The sequence below is a fragment of the Pelobates fuscus genome, chromosome 11, assembly GCF_036172605.1.
Source record: "Pelobates fuscus isolate aPelFus1 chromosome 11, aPelFus1.pri, whole genome shotgun sequence".
In the NCBI taxonomy this organism is placed as follows: Eukaryota; Metazoa; Chordata; class Amphibia; order Anura; family Pelobatidae; genus Pelobates; species Pelobates fuscus.
The window spans coordinates 103,026,691-103,042,421 of NC_086327.1; the positions used below are offsets into that span (position 1 = coordinate 103,026,691).

The 15,731-nt window shown below is 40.9% G+C and overlaps 1 protein-coding gene across 1 annotated transcript; it reads left to right on the forward strand.

The window, feature by feature from the left end:
- The first annotated feature begins 2,766 nt into the window (after positions 1-2,766).
- On the forward strand, positions 2,767-15,078 carry C11H1orf50 (chromosome 11 C1orf50 homolog). The gene is made up of 5 exons (XM_063437123.1): positions 2,767-2,928; positions 3,894-4,009; positions 7,369-7,455; positions 11,953-12,084; positions 14,641-15,078. Exons 1-5 carry the CDS (start codon positions 2,895-2,897, stop codon positions 14,824-14,826), a joined length of 555 nt encoding a protein of 184 aa, XP_063293193.1. The 5' UTR covers positions 2,767-2,894; the 3' UTR covers positions 14,827-15,078.
- Positions 15,079-15,731: the final 653 nt, after the last annotated feature.

Sequence of the window (15,731 nt, forward strand, 5' to 3'; positions counted from 1 at the left end):
ATGGCACGGAAATTTAGACATGCCAGGGACTGGTACATGGGATGGGAATCTAGACATGCCTAGAACTGGTACATGGGACGGGAATTTAGACATGCCCAGGACTGGTACATGGCATGAGACAGTAGACAAGCCGGGGTCTGATACAGGGGACGGGACGTTAGACAATCCAGGGACTGGTACATGGGACGGGAAGTTAGACAAGCCAGGGACTGGTACATGGGATGGGGAGTTAGACAAGCCAGGGACTGGTACATGGGACAGGAAGTTAGACAAGCCAGGGACTGGTACATGGGATGGGAAATTAGACAAGCCAGGAACTGGTACATGGGACAGAATGTTAGACAAGCCAGGGACTGGTACATGGGACAGGATGTTGGACAAGCCAGGAACTGGTACATGGGACAGGATGTTAGACAAGCCAGGGACTGGTACATGGGACAGGAAGTTGGACAAGCCAGGGACTGGTACATGGGACAGGATGTTAGACAAGCCAGGGACTAGTACATGGGAGAGGATGTTAGAGAAGCCAGGGACTGGTACACAAGTCAGGTAGTAAGACAGGACTGGAACACAAAATCATGAAGAAGGCAAAGAGGACAGATAAGGTACAGAAGGGCAGGAAAGCAGAACATAGTCAGGTAAGCCGGGTCAAAATAACAGCAAAACAAGATTAGGACAAAAATCACAAGGATTCTGGAATCACAAAGGGCCCAAAGTAGCCAGATAGACCTCCTTAAATAGGGAGGTTCTAAACCCGATTGGCTCTTGCTTCCTATGTTAAACACAGATGCCCTCCAAAAAAGCACACAAACAGCTACAGACAATTTTATTTGGAATAATAAAAGCCACTGATTAGCGAGATACATGCTATACAAACCTAAAATGAGAAGGGGACAGGGTCTCCCTAATCTTTCAACACAACTAGCACAAATAGTGATGTGGTCTGCACCTATGGGGGAGAGACGATGGGTGGAATTAGAAACACAGATGATGGGATCAGAGCTCCAAGTGTTTTATACAGGCATACCCTGCTTTACATACACTCACTAAGTACACTCGCGAGTACAGACATTCCCGCCAGTGTACATAAAGGTGTCTCGCGAGTACAGACATTCCCGCGCCACTTCTGTCCGCGAGTAAACAGGGAATGGAAAATTCTATTCTCGCTTGGAGCAGCTCAGTTCAGTGTCTTTGGGGCAAGAACTTTTCACACCTTCTGACATGGCACAGGTTAAATCATCTAAAATTTATAATGTCTACTCCTAGCTGAACATATATATTTTTTTTTTCTGCCCCTACATTGTCCATATTCTGCAACCGGCGCCATCCAGTGAAAGGGTTTACCATGCCATTTTCTATAACTATGACTTAGCAGTTTAGCTGCATTAGCCACAATTCTGAGGATTCAAAGTTAAACCGTAAATGCTTAAAGTGATGAAGAGGTGTTTCTAAACAAAGTGTGCAACTAAGCTGCTAACAAATAGAAATTGGCACTGTATTGACAGAAAATGGCCCAGTGGGCAGGTTTATTTAACTTTCCCTCCCAGTTTAAGGTTGTCAGATGGGTAAAAGATAAATGGTACAATCTGGAATGAGATTTTGTTTTTACTGTCTGTTTTAACTGAATAAAAGCCCACTGGAAATCACGAAATAAATCACTGGAAATCTGCAGTTGCAGTATCAGTTATGCCTGTAAATGACTATTGCACTGCAGTACATGCATTGGGAAGTAAAAAAAGGTATTGCTTCACTTTAAGTACATTTTCGTTTTACATACATGCTCTGGTCCCATTGTGTACTTAAAAGTGTATGCCTGTATGTGCCTGAATACTCCTCAGAGGGCCCTTCTCCGAACAGAATGCCCAGGCATTTTAATCTCTATGACAATCTGTGTCTGTGTGCAATTATTGTGTTTCATTTTGTGATTTTATACTTCAGATTACATCCTCCTCACATATACAATATTAACATTGTGTCATATTTATTTTAATCAGGATTGTTCGCCAATATGGGATTAATTTAAATAACAGTGCCAACAGGTTTCATTTGGAATTTAAATAAATATAAATTACTTTCTCAAAAGAAGGGGTACTTGGAAATTTTCTTTTAGACCTGAAGGGTATTTCACTGGAAAAGGTCGAGAAATACTGGTTTAAATTACTAAAAGTGGTGCAATTACCATGGAAAGCAGTGGTGCTGCAGGGCACATTCCATTGGTGACTCCTCACCTTTTACTTCTTTGCCCCACTTTTCAGAACACAGCACTTTGTTTTCTACATGATAAGCACCACTGTCTTTATTCACTAAGCAGTGAAACCTAGTGAAGGAAAACAGATTGCAACATTTGGGATAAAATAGCTGAACTTTGATTAACAGAGTTAAAAAAAAAAAAAACAACAAAAAAAACTTTTCCAACTCAGATACTGCTACCTAAAATTTTCAATTGAGATTTAAATTCACTACAATTCTACCATACATAGGGAAGTACACCATCCCCCGCCCCCCCCCCCCCAAAAAAACAAAAAAAAATGTTTCAAAGAAAAGGGTGTGAAAACCAACAAAATGGCTGATTATTCCATAATGGAGACACATTGGCTAGTTATGTAGCTCCAGCAGGCAGGACTGTGTACTGCACTTCCGTTAAACAACATGGGCGATTTCAATGTCAGCCATGTTTGATTCTGGCTATGTCTATGAGCAAACCGTTTCAGGTGGACATTTTCGGCGAAAGGAAGGACAAAACAACACACTTGTTGCCCTAAACCAAGATGGCTTCCCGACACTCACACTTAATACTCCCAGCAGTCTGCGCTGCATCTCTTTTATAACAACTCTGATGAGGTTCATAGGTCTTCCAAGACAGCAAGAATAGCCAGTCCCTGGAACGTGGAAATATGGCAAACACAACGAAAGGACAAGTTACTACAGGTGAAGCACTGGCCGTGCTATACAGATAAAATAACTAATTGTTCATGGCATTTCAGGCATAGTGACCTTAATTAGTGTATTATTTCAGATGTTTCATGTGCAGTAATCAAAATATGTCAGTACAGTGTGTGCCCTACAAATATGTTTTTATTTTGATTGTTTTATTATTTATGTGTTTAATATTATTATTATTATTTTTACTTGTTTATATTTTGATTTTCATTTTGTGGTAAGGGGTAGCACGTGTCCAGTATGCAAAATATACAGTGCCAAACAATATGCAGCCAGTGGGCATTACACTTGTGGTTTTATTGCAAACTTACAGCAGTGCCCCCATTATATTTTTGTAAAATATAAATGTGAAGAAAGGGGAGGCAGCTAGGCTAAAATAATATAATACAGTACTAATTGCAAATTATTTAGAATTATATAAAGTTTAATAGAAATTCCCAGCAATCTTTATTGCTTCCCCACCTCCAGTCAGATCCCTCTACACAGTTGTAGAGATTTCCAAAAGATTTATTGAGGGTAAGCAGCATTTCTTTCAATGTAACTTTTTATATTTAAAAAATATATATATATATATATATATATATATATATATATATATATATAAAATTTCCTCCTTTATCCAACACAAATCTGTTGTTTTTCTAGATATATAATATATATCTATCTATATCTAGAAAAACAACAGATTTGTGTTGGATAAAGGAGGAAATAAGGCTTGATGAGCAACTAGTAATGTGCATTACACAATCACAAGGAGTGATGTTTATTCTGTTTTGTACGTGTTTCCAGAAAAAGTATTTGTCAAAAATTAGTTATGATATAAACTAGGAGCAGCACTGGAATATTTGTGACTTATGCTTCAAATTGGTGATAGGATGTACTTGTATTTGCATTTCCATGTAAGTTTTATATTTCAATTATTGCAACGGCCAAACTTTAATCTTTACTTTCAGTGTCGCTGGTTGAAAGCAATGCAAACCCCTCAGGCGTCCAAATAGTTAGCACCTATCATACCAATCGCATTGGAGATCCGTCTAATCTTGTTGAACTAGCACAACAAGTCCAAAAGGTGAGTGCACAGTAGTAAGGGTTATTCAAGAATTTATTTTTTTAATGGACTGATATTTTTAGTGATCAGATTAATTTTTCATGTTATAAAAAGACCCCGTCTCCTCCTCCCTTAGAGGTATGTATGTCAGACAGTGCTGAAGGGAGGGACTGCTCAAAAAAGGGTTGTGTCAACCCATTGTGCAAGCACACCAGGCTGACTGACAGCTGCGTTGACCACAAGGGGTCGAACCCTGTCCTGTATTTAGTATCGTGAAAATACTCTGCAGCATGAGCGGCTTTTGTCGTGCTCATGTTTTCAAATGATTTGTCTACAAAAGTCACCATTACAGTCTATTGCAATTTTTGTAGATACATAATTTGGAACATTTTCTTACCTTACAGTATTGAATCATTTGGAAAGCTTATTAAATTGAGGCCTAAGTGTGAGTACGTGTATTGCCATTGTACTTGGACTCTTGTGTGCAGTGCTATCAGTTTCCTATGTGGTCATGGGTTTGACCTAATAGGGGAAATCATATGGTAAGTGAACTGTCAGCTGACTCAATCTGCCAATCAGTTCTGTCAAAAAGCAAATATGTCCTTTTTTTTTTTTGTATTCCCTGAAACAAGATTTCCATTGTACTATGATAATGTTCGGTGACGTGTTATATACAAGTGGTAATAAAGATAAATATAGAATATATAGTATACTTCTGCAATACCCAACTATACGCTCAGTCTTGTTTGGACATCTGTGCTTTGCCCTTCAATAAACCTCTCTAACTTACAATGCATGAAATGATACTGCAGACTTAAATGAACTTCTTTTTGATGAATTACTGAGATACAGCATCAAAGCAGCAAAAAACACACAACTGTGTAAAAAAAACAAAAAACAAAGTTTTAAAAGCCAGTCCCGTCCAGTCCATTTAAATTTTCTCAGAGGGTGCACTGTGGGCATCCCATGAATCTTTGCATGGTAGCAAATATTATTTGATGAAGAAAAATCTATACGTTACTTTATCCAAGCGGTCGTTTAGTCACTAAGTTGCTTATATTAATTAGGTAATTTAATATTAGTTCTAAGGAATTATGACATTATTTTATTTAACTGTAAGCATATGTACAACCTCACCTGTTGCCTTACATTGAGGTGTGCAGTTATTTTTTTTTTTTTTTTTTTTAAGACAAACAATTTCTTACATCATGATATCCAATTCTTTGCAAGGTGTAATTAGTAAATATAAGGGGGGAAAAAAGGGTACGGTCTATACGTTGTAAAACTATCCAACCTAAAAGGGCCTGACCCTGGTTGTAGTAGCCAAAACGTTTATTCCCAAAAAAATGAGGATCAGAAAATATTGGATAGCCGATAATTACAAAGCTTTAGGAAAGACTAAAGGGAACCCTAAGTAATAAAATGATATGAGCACTGAGCTTCAGGAGAACTATTAGACAATGTCCTTACATTTAACCAGTGCTTATTTTAGTGGAATGAATCCTTTATTAGTTTCTAGGTTAGATGTAAAGTGGCATGTCCACTAAATGTCTCAAAAGGAGGGAATAAGTTGATCATAATATAGGAGATAGTGCATGAATATGTAGTCTGTTAGGGCAGAGGACAAAGATTGTAACAAAAGAAGTTACCCTCTCTTCCCTAAATAGCAACAATGTCTCAATCGTAGTGACACATAGTCAAAGACTGCATATGAAAATATAGAACTAGCAGTACTTTATGAGTCCTGCACGAAACACACATTCACCACCGAGTGAGACAGGTAACTTTAGTTCAATAATTCTAACGGCTACACTCGGATAGAATAAATACCATCCCTAAGGTCTCAAATATGCAATAAAATACCTATTTTTGGAGTGGTATACTGTATTGGGTACACTGTATTGAGCAACTCCTATGACAATCCTGCACACTGCACAAATCCTTAACATAAAGAAAGGAAAAACTCCTACTATTAGATCAAGATCAGCCCAATCGGGTTATAGGGCTTAAAGGTATATGGGGCGTACATAAGGGTTAGCGCTAGAGATATGGCGCTCAGCGATCCTCAGACGTACTGTTAAGATTGATGGCTATGTCTCAAATCCCCTGTAAAACCCTGTCAGCTGCCTCCTAACTCAGAGACTAACAAATACAGTGTACCCTTAGTTATTCAACCTATTCCCTCCTTTTGAGACATTTAGCCACTTTACATCTAACCTAGCAACTAATAAAGGATTTATTCCACTAAAATAAGCACTGGTTAAATGTAAGGACATTGTCTTTTAGTTCTTCTGAAGCTCAGTGCTCATATCATTTTATTACTTAGGGTTCCCTTTAGTTTTTCCTAAAGCTTTGTAATTATCGGCTATCCAATATTTTTTTGGTCCTCTTTTTTTGGGGGGAACAAAGTTTTAATTAGTAAATATACACTGTTTATTATCTCATGAAAGAAATGTATTTCTGTAAATATTTTTATATTTATATGTGATGAACACACTCCTAAAAGACTATGATCCACTAAGCTCCTACGTCCATGCCTGGTTCCCTAACCCCCAAGATTTACTCAGAGAGCCGGAGTGTCCAGGCGATATCAGCGGATCAACCTAAACTTGCTCTTGAACTCCTGCATTTCCCGGTCATTTTGTACCCTCACTTTCCTACCGACCCAGAAGGGTGCTTTATGGATGGAAGCTTCTATCCCAAACACTTAACAATCACTCCCTTAAGCCGCCAGGGAGCTCCCATTTTTCCAAAGATCTATTTTGCCCGGTAAGTGGTTGTTGTAACAGTGGGGTGAAACTTTGACTGCGTGGCGTTTGGACAATTCTTCATGGATCAGAGCTCTATTTTTCCAGAATCGGTGCTTGGACCTGCCCTTTAAAATGATGTAGAACATGTGGATATTTCTGTGTTAGACTCTCTGTGTCCAGGGGATAATTAGTTTACCAAGTATAAACTCAATTATTTCCCAGACACAGAGATGCCTTGGCAGGCCTAAGAGTTTCTGAATAGAGACCCCATGCTGGAGGTCTGGGTGTAAATGTGTACGTTTGGCTGAATAAAACCAGTTATTGTACCCTTCATCAAGTCAATACTAATGTTTGGGTATGCAGGAGTTATAATCACTGCTTCACTATGGGATCCGAGAGAATCTACAATGGAGGTACCACTCCGGGTACAGGCGCTCTGTTACATTACATGAAATCTATTTTCAGTTGTTCTGACAACAGTGAAAGTCATATTTGTCTTTTTACTTAAAAATTCTGGCTGTGTTGTAGAAGTGATTTCATTTTAATTGTGCAATCAAAAGTAAACACATTGCAGTATTTTCCAATGTATATATAAATTCCATTTAAACAAACATTTGCTTTTATCCACAGGCTGATGATTTTATCAGAGCAAATGCATGCAACAGGCTAACGGTTATAGCTGAGCAGATTCGAATCCTACAGGAACAAGCAAAACGGGTAAGAGTTAGTCACACTAAAAAAAAAATTGTATAATTTAAAGATGCACTGTTACATTTCAGTTGCTTGTGACTTATCTTCCTCAGTTAATTATAAAATGAAGTGTGTAGCAGAGGTTATCGGCAACAGAATAAATTGCACAGTGTTTTTTTTTAGTGATCTTTGCTGCCATCTTCCCAGCATACACTGCACTACGTACACGGTATCCTAAGTCAATAGACCTTTTACATTTGCATAAAATGCGGGGGTCTAGCAAAACAGCCTGAATAGCAAAAAAAAAAAAGAGAGAGAGTCCACTTAAAGGATACCTGTACTCTGGTTTGTACTTATGATCTTTTAAAAGAGCATATGATTTTGGCGATACATTGTGCTACCAGGTTTGGGAGAAAATCCTGGTTAAAGGGACATTATAGTCACCAGAACAACTACAGCTTATTGTAGTTGTTCTGGTGTCTATAGCCTGTTCCTGTAAACCCCTCTAGTGGCCACTCCTCAGGCGCCACCATAGGTTCTTCCTGTGTAAGTTGACACTGAACTTTCACCATATATGCTCTGAACTTGCATGAAGACTCTCAACTTTCACCATAGAGATGCATTGATTCAATGCATCGTTATCAAGAGATGCTGATTGACCAGGGTGGCATATAGCTTCGCCTCCTTGGCTGAGATCATCAGAATTGACGATCTCAGCCAATTCGATGCTTTTATATGGGAAAGCATGATTGGCTGAGATAATCAATTATGATGATGATGATGATGTCAGCCAATGAGGCGGATCAGGGGTGGGGCCAGCGCCGGCAGACCTGCGCTCGGCTGGAAAGAAGGTGAGTTTTCTGGTTATTTCAGGCGGGCTAGCAGGTTTTTTAACACTATATCGTCAGGAATAAACGTCTGTGTTCCTGACCCGATAGTGTTCCTTTAAATAGATTTTTCTCCTACCTTTTAATCAGTTATTCGGCATTGCGGAAGCAGGGATTTGCCCTGTTTGAGGAAGTGTTCCCAAGCAAGGTAAATCACAGGAGACTGCAGGAGTAGCTCAGGCGGACCAGAGGTGCGTGTTATACCCATTAAGACAAGAAAAGGCTGGTGCTGGAATGAGGATATGGTGAGTAAATCTTATTATTTTGCATTAAAAACATCATGTATCGGGGGGCGTGGTCTGACTGCCAAACCGAACGGTCGCATGTGTATGGAGCTCCCGACCAAAAGACCGACAAGCATAGCAAATATAGACACCCAGACCGGAATTACCGTACCCAGCAGTTACCTCAGGAGCCCTAAAGCCCGATGGGGAAAAAGACAAAGAAACCGAGGCAAGACATGCCCCGAATGGGCATGAACATCAGAGATTTATGGCGGCAGGCCCAAGGAGCACAAGGGCTCAAAATGGCGTCCATAACTGGGGACTGCTCGGACCTCTCTGATGATTTCTCCTATGGAACGGAGGAGGGATACATACCGGCCGCGGCGCCACTTCCACCACAGACCCCAGCCAAAGTGCAGGACACGGCTCCAGTGACGGCCACCCTATTAAAAGAACTTCTAGCGGAGCTGCAAAAGAATTTACAGGCCGATATGGCAACTATCCGACAAGACCTCAAAGGCCTGACAGGCCGAATAGGGGCGCTGGAAACAAACTCACTCACCTGCAAGCAGCAGCTCACAACCCTCCAACAAGAGGTTGAAGATCTGCAAACTCTAACCTGCTCTTATGAGTGCCGTTTTGCCACCCTCGAAGATTCCCGCCGCCGGAACAATGTAAAGGTTAGAGGGGTCCCTGACAATGTGCCCGACGAGGAGCTCCTACACGTGGTGAGGAGGTTGCTGTCGGCCCTACTCACGCCCAAACAGTCCAGAGCAATGGACACAGAAAGCATTTTCCGAGTGCCCAAATCAGCCAAGGCACCGGCTTCAGCAACCAGGGACATGATAATACAATTTGTCCGGGGAAAGGATAAAGCAGCCTTTTTAACCGCGCTGCGCGGCAACTCACCATTCGCCTTCGAAGGCATGACACTGACTTTCTACGCGGACCTGAGCGGCAACACCCTGGCATGGCGCCGGGAAATGCACCCGATCACCACCCTCTTACAGCAGAATAAAATCACCTATCGATGGCGCCCGGCTCGCACCCTCTCAATCCTGCAAGGAAATACAACGCATACCATACGGGACCTCCGAGAGGCCACGATGATCCTGCAGCGTCTAGGAATTCCCCATCATTCCCTCAACACAGATGCCCCGAAACCAGCACATCACCCAACACACAGATGGAACCCGGGTGCCACAGCGGAGTTTACACCCAGACAGCCCACCCAGGGCACACAGGACACTGCCAGAGCCTAACTCTCTAAAGGGCCGCCTGTCACAGGCCGAACCCAAGACATACCCATTTCACGGAAGGTGACTTGAATCACATTCCCACATGCATATTCCCATGTTGGCTACACACCCTCGAAGTGGACACACATCCACAATGTGACCCTTATCCTTTGTTCTTTTTTGCCTTTTGACTATCGTTTTTTGTTTTTTGTTCTTCCTCGTATCTCCAGCCAAGGGGCTCCTTGGGCTGGACATAACCGAGCTGAATCCGAGGTCTGGCTAAGCTCCACCTTACGGAGACTCTACAGGCTGCACTGTCATGGTAAACGCATAGACTTTAGCACTGGGCCACGACAGGCCTCGTTATAATAATTTTATCGTTGATATTGTTTAAATTGTTTAAACTGCTCTCTATGGCACGTAAAATAGGCTACACACACCACACCTCCCAGCAAACAACCAGGGGACTGGACAACCGAAGGCCACACCAATAGGGTACCTAGGCTACTCGTAACAGGATTGACCGTACTCGTATAACCAGTAATCTATCCCCCAGATAGAGAGGAAAGGAACAGACACAATCGCAGTCCGCACTCACACGCTTTCCCAACCCTCAGCGTTATAGCGTATACACAATGGGGTGACACACACCACATAGGCGCACTGTTTAGCTACCCAGCTACACAACATAGGCCCAACAGTTACCGACGCAAACAACAGACCTCCGTGACGCACAGAGAACCCGCAAGTAGCTTGATCTCATGCATCACACGTAATTTTACTCTCAAACAAGACAACTCATCGACATAACTGTTAGAACAAATGTTTTAAGCGTATCTATAATCTAACTCTATTTACACTATGGCAAAACACTCTACTCAGATATATCTAGAACCTGCGTAGCCACATAAACGACAAGATAGTCACTACAGCACGATTGTTACCAGTTACAAAAAGCAGTCTTGTATATTTTATTTTATTTCAATTGACAAGATACCTCGTAGTATTAGCCCTAATAAAAACTAAAATGTGCCTGACTAATAAATGTCACAACCCGCAATGCTGTAATAATGATGTGATATATACCTTGTTACCGCTGTTGTGGCGTAATGAGGATGCGTGTTTATTTTTTGTGCACATCAAAAATAAAGAATTTTAAAAAAAATAAAAAAATAAAAAAACATCATGTATCTCTATGATATAAGATGTATTTAATGCATATGGGACTGAATTAGGCAAAGTAATTTTTTCTTCACAGGTTCACTGTACAAAAAAAAAACAATTAATAAATGAGTGTGATTTGGTTTTCAGCGTGCCTAACCAGTTTGTAATAGAGGGACACATGTTATAATTCTTTTGAAGCAGATGTACAATTGCTTTCAGTGTTGCCTCTTTATACAACGGTTTTACAGTAATCATAATTTACAAATGGAGTGTTAAATTGGTGTATGCTGTAGCACACAGACCCTTTGTTTGTACGTGACGACTAAAAAATACATTGAGTAATCATAATATTGGCATAAAGTAAGGAAGGCAGCACAAGATATTATTTGTCACTGTCAGATAGTATGTTACAGGATAGAACGTTACTATTGTTCCTTACTCTAAATAAAGATATAAATAGCGATGAATAGCGTCTGCCCAGTCATCTCACACTGGGTTAGAAAATATATATATTTTTTCCATCATCTTTTTCTACCCTGCGTATACTATGCCCCACTAACCCTAAATGCATCGATAGTAATTTGTACAGAAGATGGTTATTCTGGTGAGTGATTCATTCATAACTACATACTGACAGTGAAAATTTGGGACTTAGTCACTAAACAGTGACATGAGATAGGAAAACTTTAGCAGCCAAGTAACACATTTCCTTTTCTATTTTGGCCTTATTTTGTGATTTAATTCCCAACTTTGCATAACGATTAGATTAAATGTAGAGGCTCATAAAAGTAAGTAGATTATTAAATTTCAAACAAAGCTTGTAGCACTGTGCTGGTCTTTTTGTCCAGTTGGGACATTTTTCATACATTTTCTAATATATGTAATTAAAGCATTATTAAGCTGTCTAAGAGGTCAATGACCGTTTACCACAACCTGAATGATATATGTTATTTAACCATGTCTTATTGATTTTCTTGTTTTTTTTAAAAAAATAAAAATAAATTTATGCAGGTTTTGGAGGAGGCAAAGAGAGATGCGGATCTGCACCATGCAGCCTGTAATGTTGTTAAGAAGCCAGGGAACATTTATTACCTCTACAAACGAGAAAGTGGACAGAGATATTTCTCTATTCTTTCACCAAAGGTAAAGCATTCAATTTACTTTTAAAAAGCAGAACACTATTAATGTCTTTATTTTTCCTTTTTTTTTTTTTTGAAGAAATTACTGCAACTTCTCCTATCCTTCCTATTCTATGCCACGGCGAGGGGACCATATGTTATCTGTGTCTACCCTGATGCTTTACCAGCATTATGGTTGTTAGAGCATTGTGGGAAATGTAGTTTAGAACATCTGGAGTGCTGAAGTTTGCCTACCCCTGCTCTGTGCCAAGTATTCTAATCAGATACTTCCAATAGTTAGCCAACTACAACATGCATAAACATTTGTTGAACAAAAATACAGCAAGTGGCTGGTAAAGTTTAAAGGACCACTCTAGGCACCCGGACCACTTCAGCTTAATGAGGTGGTCTGGGTGCCAGGTCCTTCTAGGGTTAACCCATTTTTTCATAAACATAGCAGTTTCAGAGAAACTGCTATGTTTATGAATGGGTTAAGCCTTCCCCCTATGTCCTCTAGTGGCTGTCTCATTGACAGCCGCTAGAGGCGCTTGCGTGCTTCTCACTGTGATTTTCACAGTGAGAGCACGCCAGCGTCCATAGGAAAGCATTATGAATGCTTTCCTATGTGACCGGCTGAATGCGCGCGCAGCTCTTGCCGCGCGTGCGCATTCAGCCGACGGGGCGGAGAAGAGGAGGATCGGAGGAGGAGAGCAGGAGGAGATCTCTCCGCCCAGCGCTGGAAAAAGGTAAGATTTAACCCCTTTCCCCTTTCCAGAGCCGGGCGGGAGGGGGTCCCTGAGGGTGGGGGCACCCTCAGGGCACTCTAGTGCCAGGAAAACGAGTATGCTTTCCTGGCACTAGAGTGGTCCTTTAATGGGCATTGTAGTTCGCCAACAGCGGAAGTTTGGTAATGTGATAATTGGATACTCCTGCTCTGCAATGTGACATAGCTAGGAGAATGACAGCTAACGTCAACAGATTAGCAATCCGTGTGATTGTACTTACTATCTCATATCGTATTACTGCTGGGTTGTATTTTGATAACTGCCACAGTAAAAGATAGTAAATTTCGTTAAACTGACCGTTCTACATGATAGTTGAAAACATTTCAGCACATGGAGATACCACCTGGACTGGAAATGCATATGAAAACAAACAGGCAGGTGCACGTTAGTATTTTCCTTATATGCAAGTGATGGTTATTTTATACACCTTGTATTAAATCATGGGTGTCCAACCTTTTGGCTTTCCCAGGCCACATTGAGTGAAGAGTAATTGTCTTGGGCTGCACATAAAATATAGAATATACTATAATTTATTTAATAAAACTTAAAAGCCCCTTTCTTAATTTTGAGATTTCATTTGCTTAGTAGATAACTTCCTTATTTGTTATTCTTAGGTGGTATTGTCATATTTAGGGATACCAAATTAGGGAGTTATGTATGAAACACATACATACACACAATTATTACTGGCATACACACTCAAAAATCATGCATACGCACACATTTTAGTAATTAAGAGGTCCACCCAGCCTCCCTACCTTGCTCTGGGAGGTCTGGAGTGGATCCGGTCCCTGTTGGCCAGTGGTTGCTGCTTGTAATAGGATCACTGTGCTCGTCCTGCACAGGTCCCTTGCTTGCCCAGTGTGATGCCAATGTCGGAATGATGTCATATCCCAGCTGCTGGTTCAATGCAGGGCGCACGAGGGAGCTGTGCAGAAAGAGCACAGTAATAGGCTCCCTCGCTGCCCGGAAGGTCACTGGACCGCATTACAAGCAGTTTAGGACCTCATGCAGCCCTGTAGGCTATACTCACCTGTATTAAATGAAAACTATCTGGTTCTCTTAGTGTTCCTTGAACACTGCCATTTAAAAGATCCTCAGTCTGAAACAAGCACTTATCTGACCAGAAATCACTTTGATTTGTCCTGCGATGACAGCTGATGTCATGGCAATGTGAATACGCTGCCAAACAAAGCAGAGTGATCTTTGGCCAAGTAAGCATGTGCTTCTGGCTCTGGTGCACATAAATTGCAGTGCTCAGGGAAGGAACACTAGGAGACCTGTCAGTGTTGATTTAAAAGGGCTCAGTTATGCAATATATTAAAACTGGGGCAGTCAACATGGATATCAATGTAACAGTCCTACAAATTGCTCCACTTTAAACATTTTGCTCTAGAATTGCCCTTTATAGCGAACTTCCTTGAATTTCTTAGTGTCATGGAGTTTGTTAAATTTAATTTCTATATATTGTTTTTCAGTACCTTTTATAATCTAGAACAGTGGTTCCCAACCCTGTCCTCAAATACCCACTAACAGTCATTGATTTAGGGATTACCCTGTTGTGTCTAAAGTGTTTTTTTTAGAAAAAAAAAAAGACAAGAGGGTAATCCCTAAATCCTGGACTGGTAGGGGGTACTTAAGTTGGAAACCCCTGATCTAGAACATTGGGCATTTAACCTGATTTTATCTTGAGGCTAGCAAGAGTTTTTCCTGCTGAAAGCCAGCGTGTCAAAGGTTGTTTTGTTGTTTTCTTCCTTTAATACTACAATTTACCTTCTGTGTTCTTCTAAATGTAGGAGTGGGGATCCAGCTGTCCGCATGAATTCCTTGCTGCCTACAAGCTCCAGCATGACATGTCCTGGACACCTTATGAGAACATCGAGAAGAGAGATGCCGAAATTAATATTATTGATAAACTGCTGAATGAGCAAATTGCACTTCCATCATGCGTAGAGCCCAACTTCAGAGGACTGACAAATTAAAGCTGGACTTGGCCTTTCTAGCTTATGGAATCCACCCACATAAAAGAAGAACTTCTGATGTCTAAGACCTTGAAAACCCCCCAAAAAAATCAGAAGTCCATTTCGATTTTACTGTTAAAATTTTCTACAGGCCCCTATCATTCTGTAATGGAATGTTTAAGTGCAATATGATGACAGTGTTTTAAGTAAAAGAAAATATATATCCATTCCTTTCATTTTAAATTTCAGTAAACGTATGAGGGCACTCACTGTAATCCAATTGCTTTTCCAAATGGAATGTTGTAATGCCTGTAATACCTTGGTGCTGTTGCCACTCTGGAACCAATATATAACCAAATATTTCAGCGAAGAAAAGTGGGCACTCGCAGGACTTGTTTAGTGAAAATAAAATTAGTAAATTTATTAGTGTAACATCAACGTTTTCGATCTGTTCTTGACCCTCTCAAGACCAAGATTTTGTGTGTTCTCTCTCTCTCTCTCTCCCTCCCTCTCTCCCTCCCTCCCTCCCTCCCTCTCTCCCTCCCTCTCTCCCTCCCTCTCTCCCTCCCTCTCTCCCTCCCTCTCTCCCTCTCTCCCTCCCTCTCTCCCTCCCTCTCTCCCCCTCTCTCTCCCTCTCTCTCTCTCTCCCCCTCTCTCTCCCTCTCCCCCTCAGGGATCTTCCCTTTACCCTAATCCAATGTATAGAAATTGGAGGAGAGCAATATACTAGGCAAAAGATACATAGAGCCCTGGCCCATCACACTAGGCTCTGATATTGTCTTCGGTTGAAAACAGAGTGACGTGGGAATTATAATATGGTTCCAAGGCATGAACAATCCTTTTCCAGTAATGGGCCTGGGGGATCCCAATACCTCGGGGCTAAGTGTGACCCAAACTAATCTCCTGGTTACTAAAAAAAAACACAA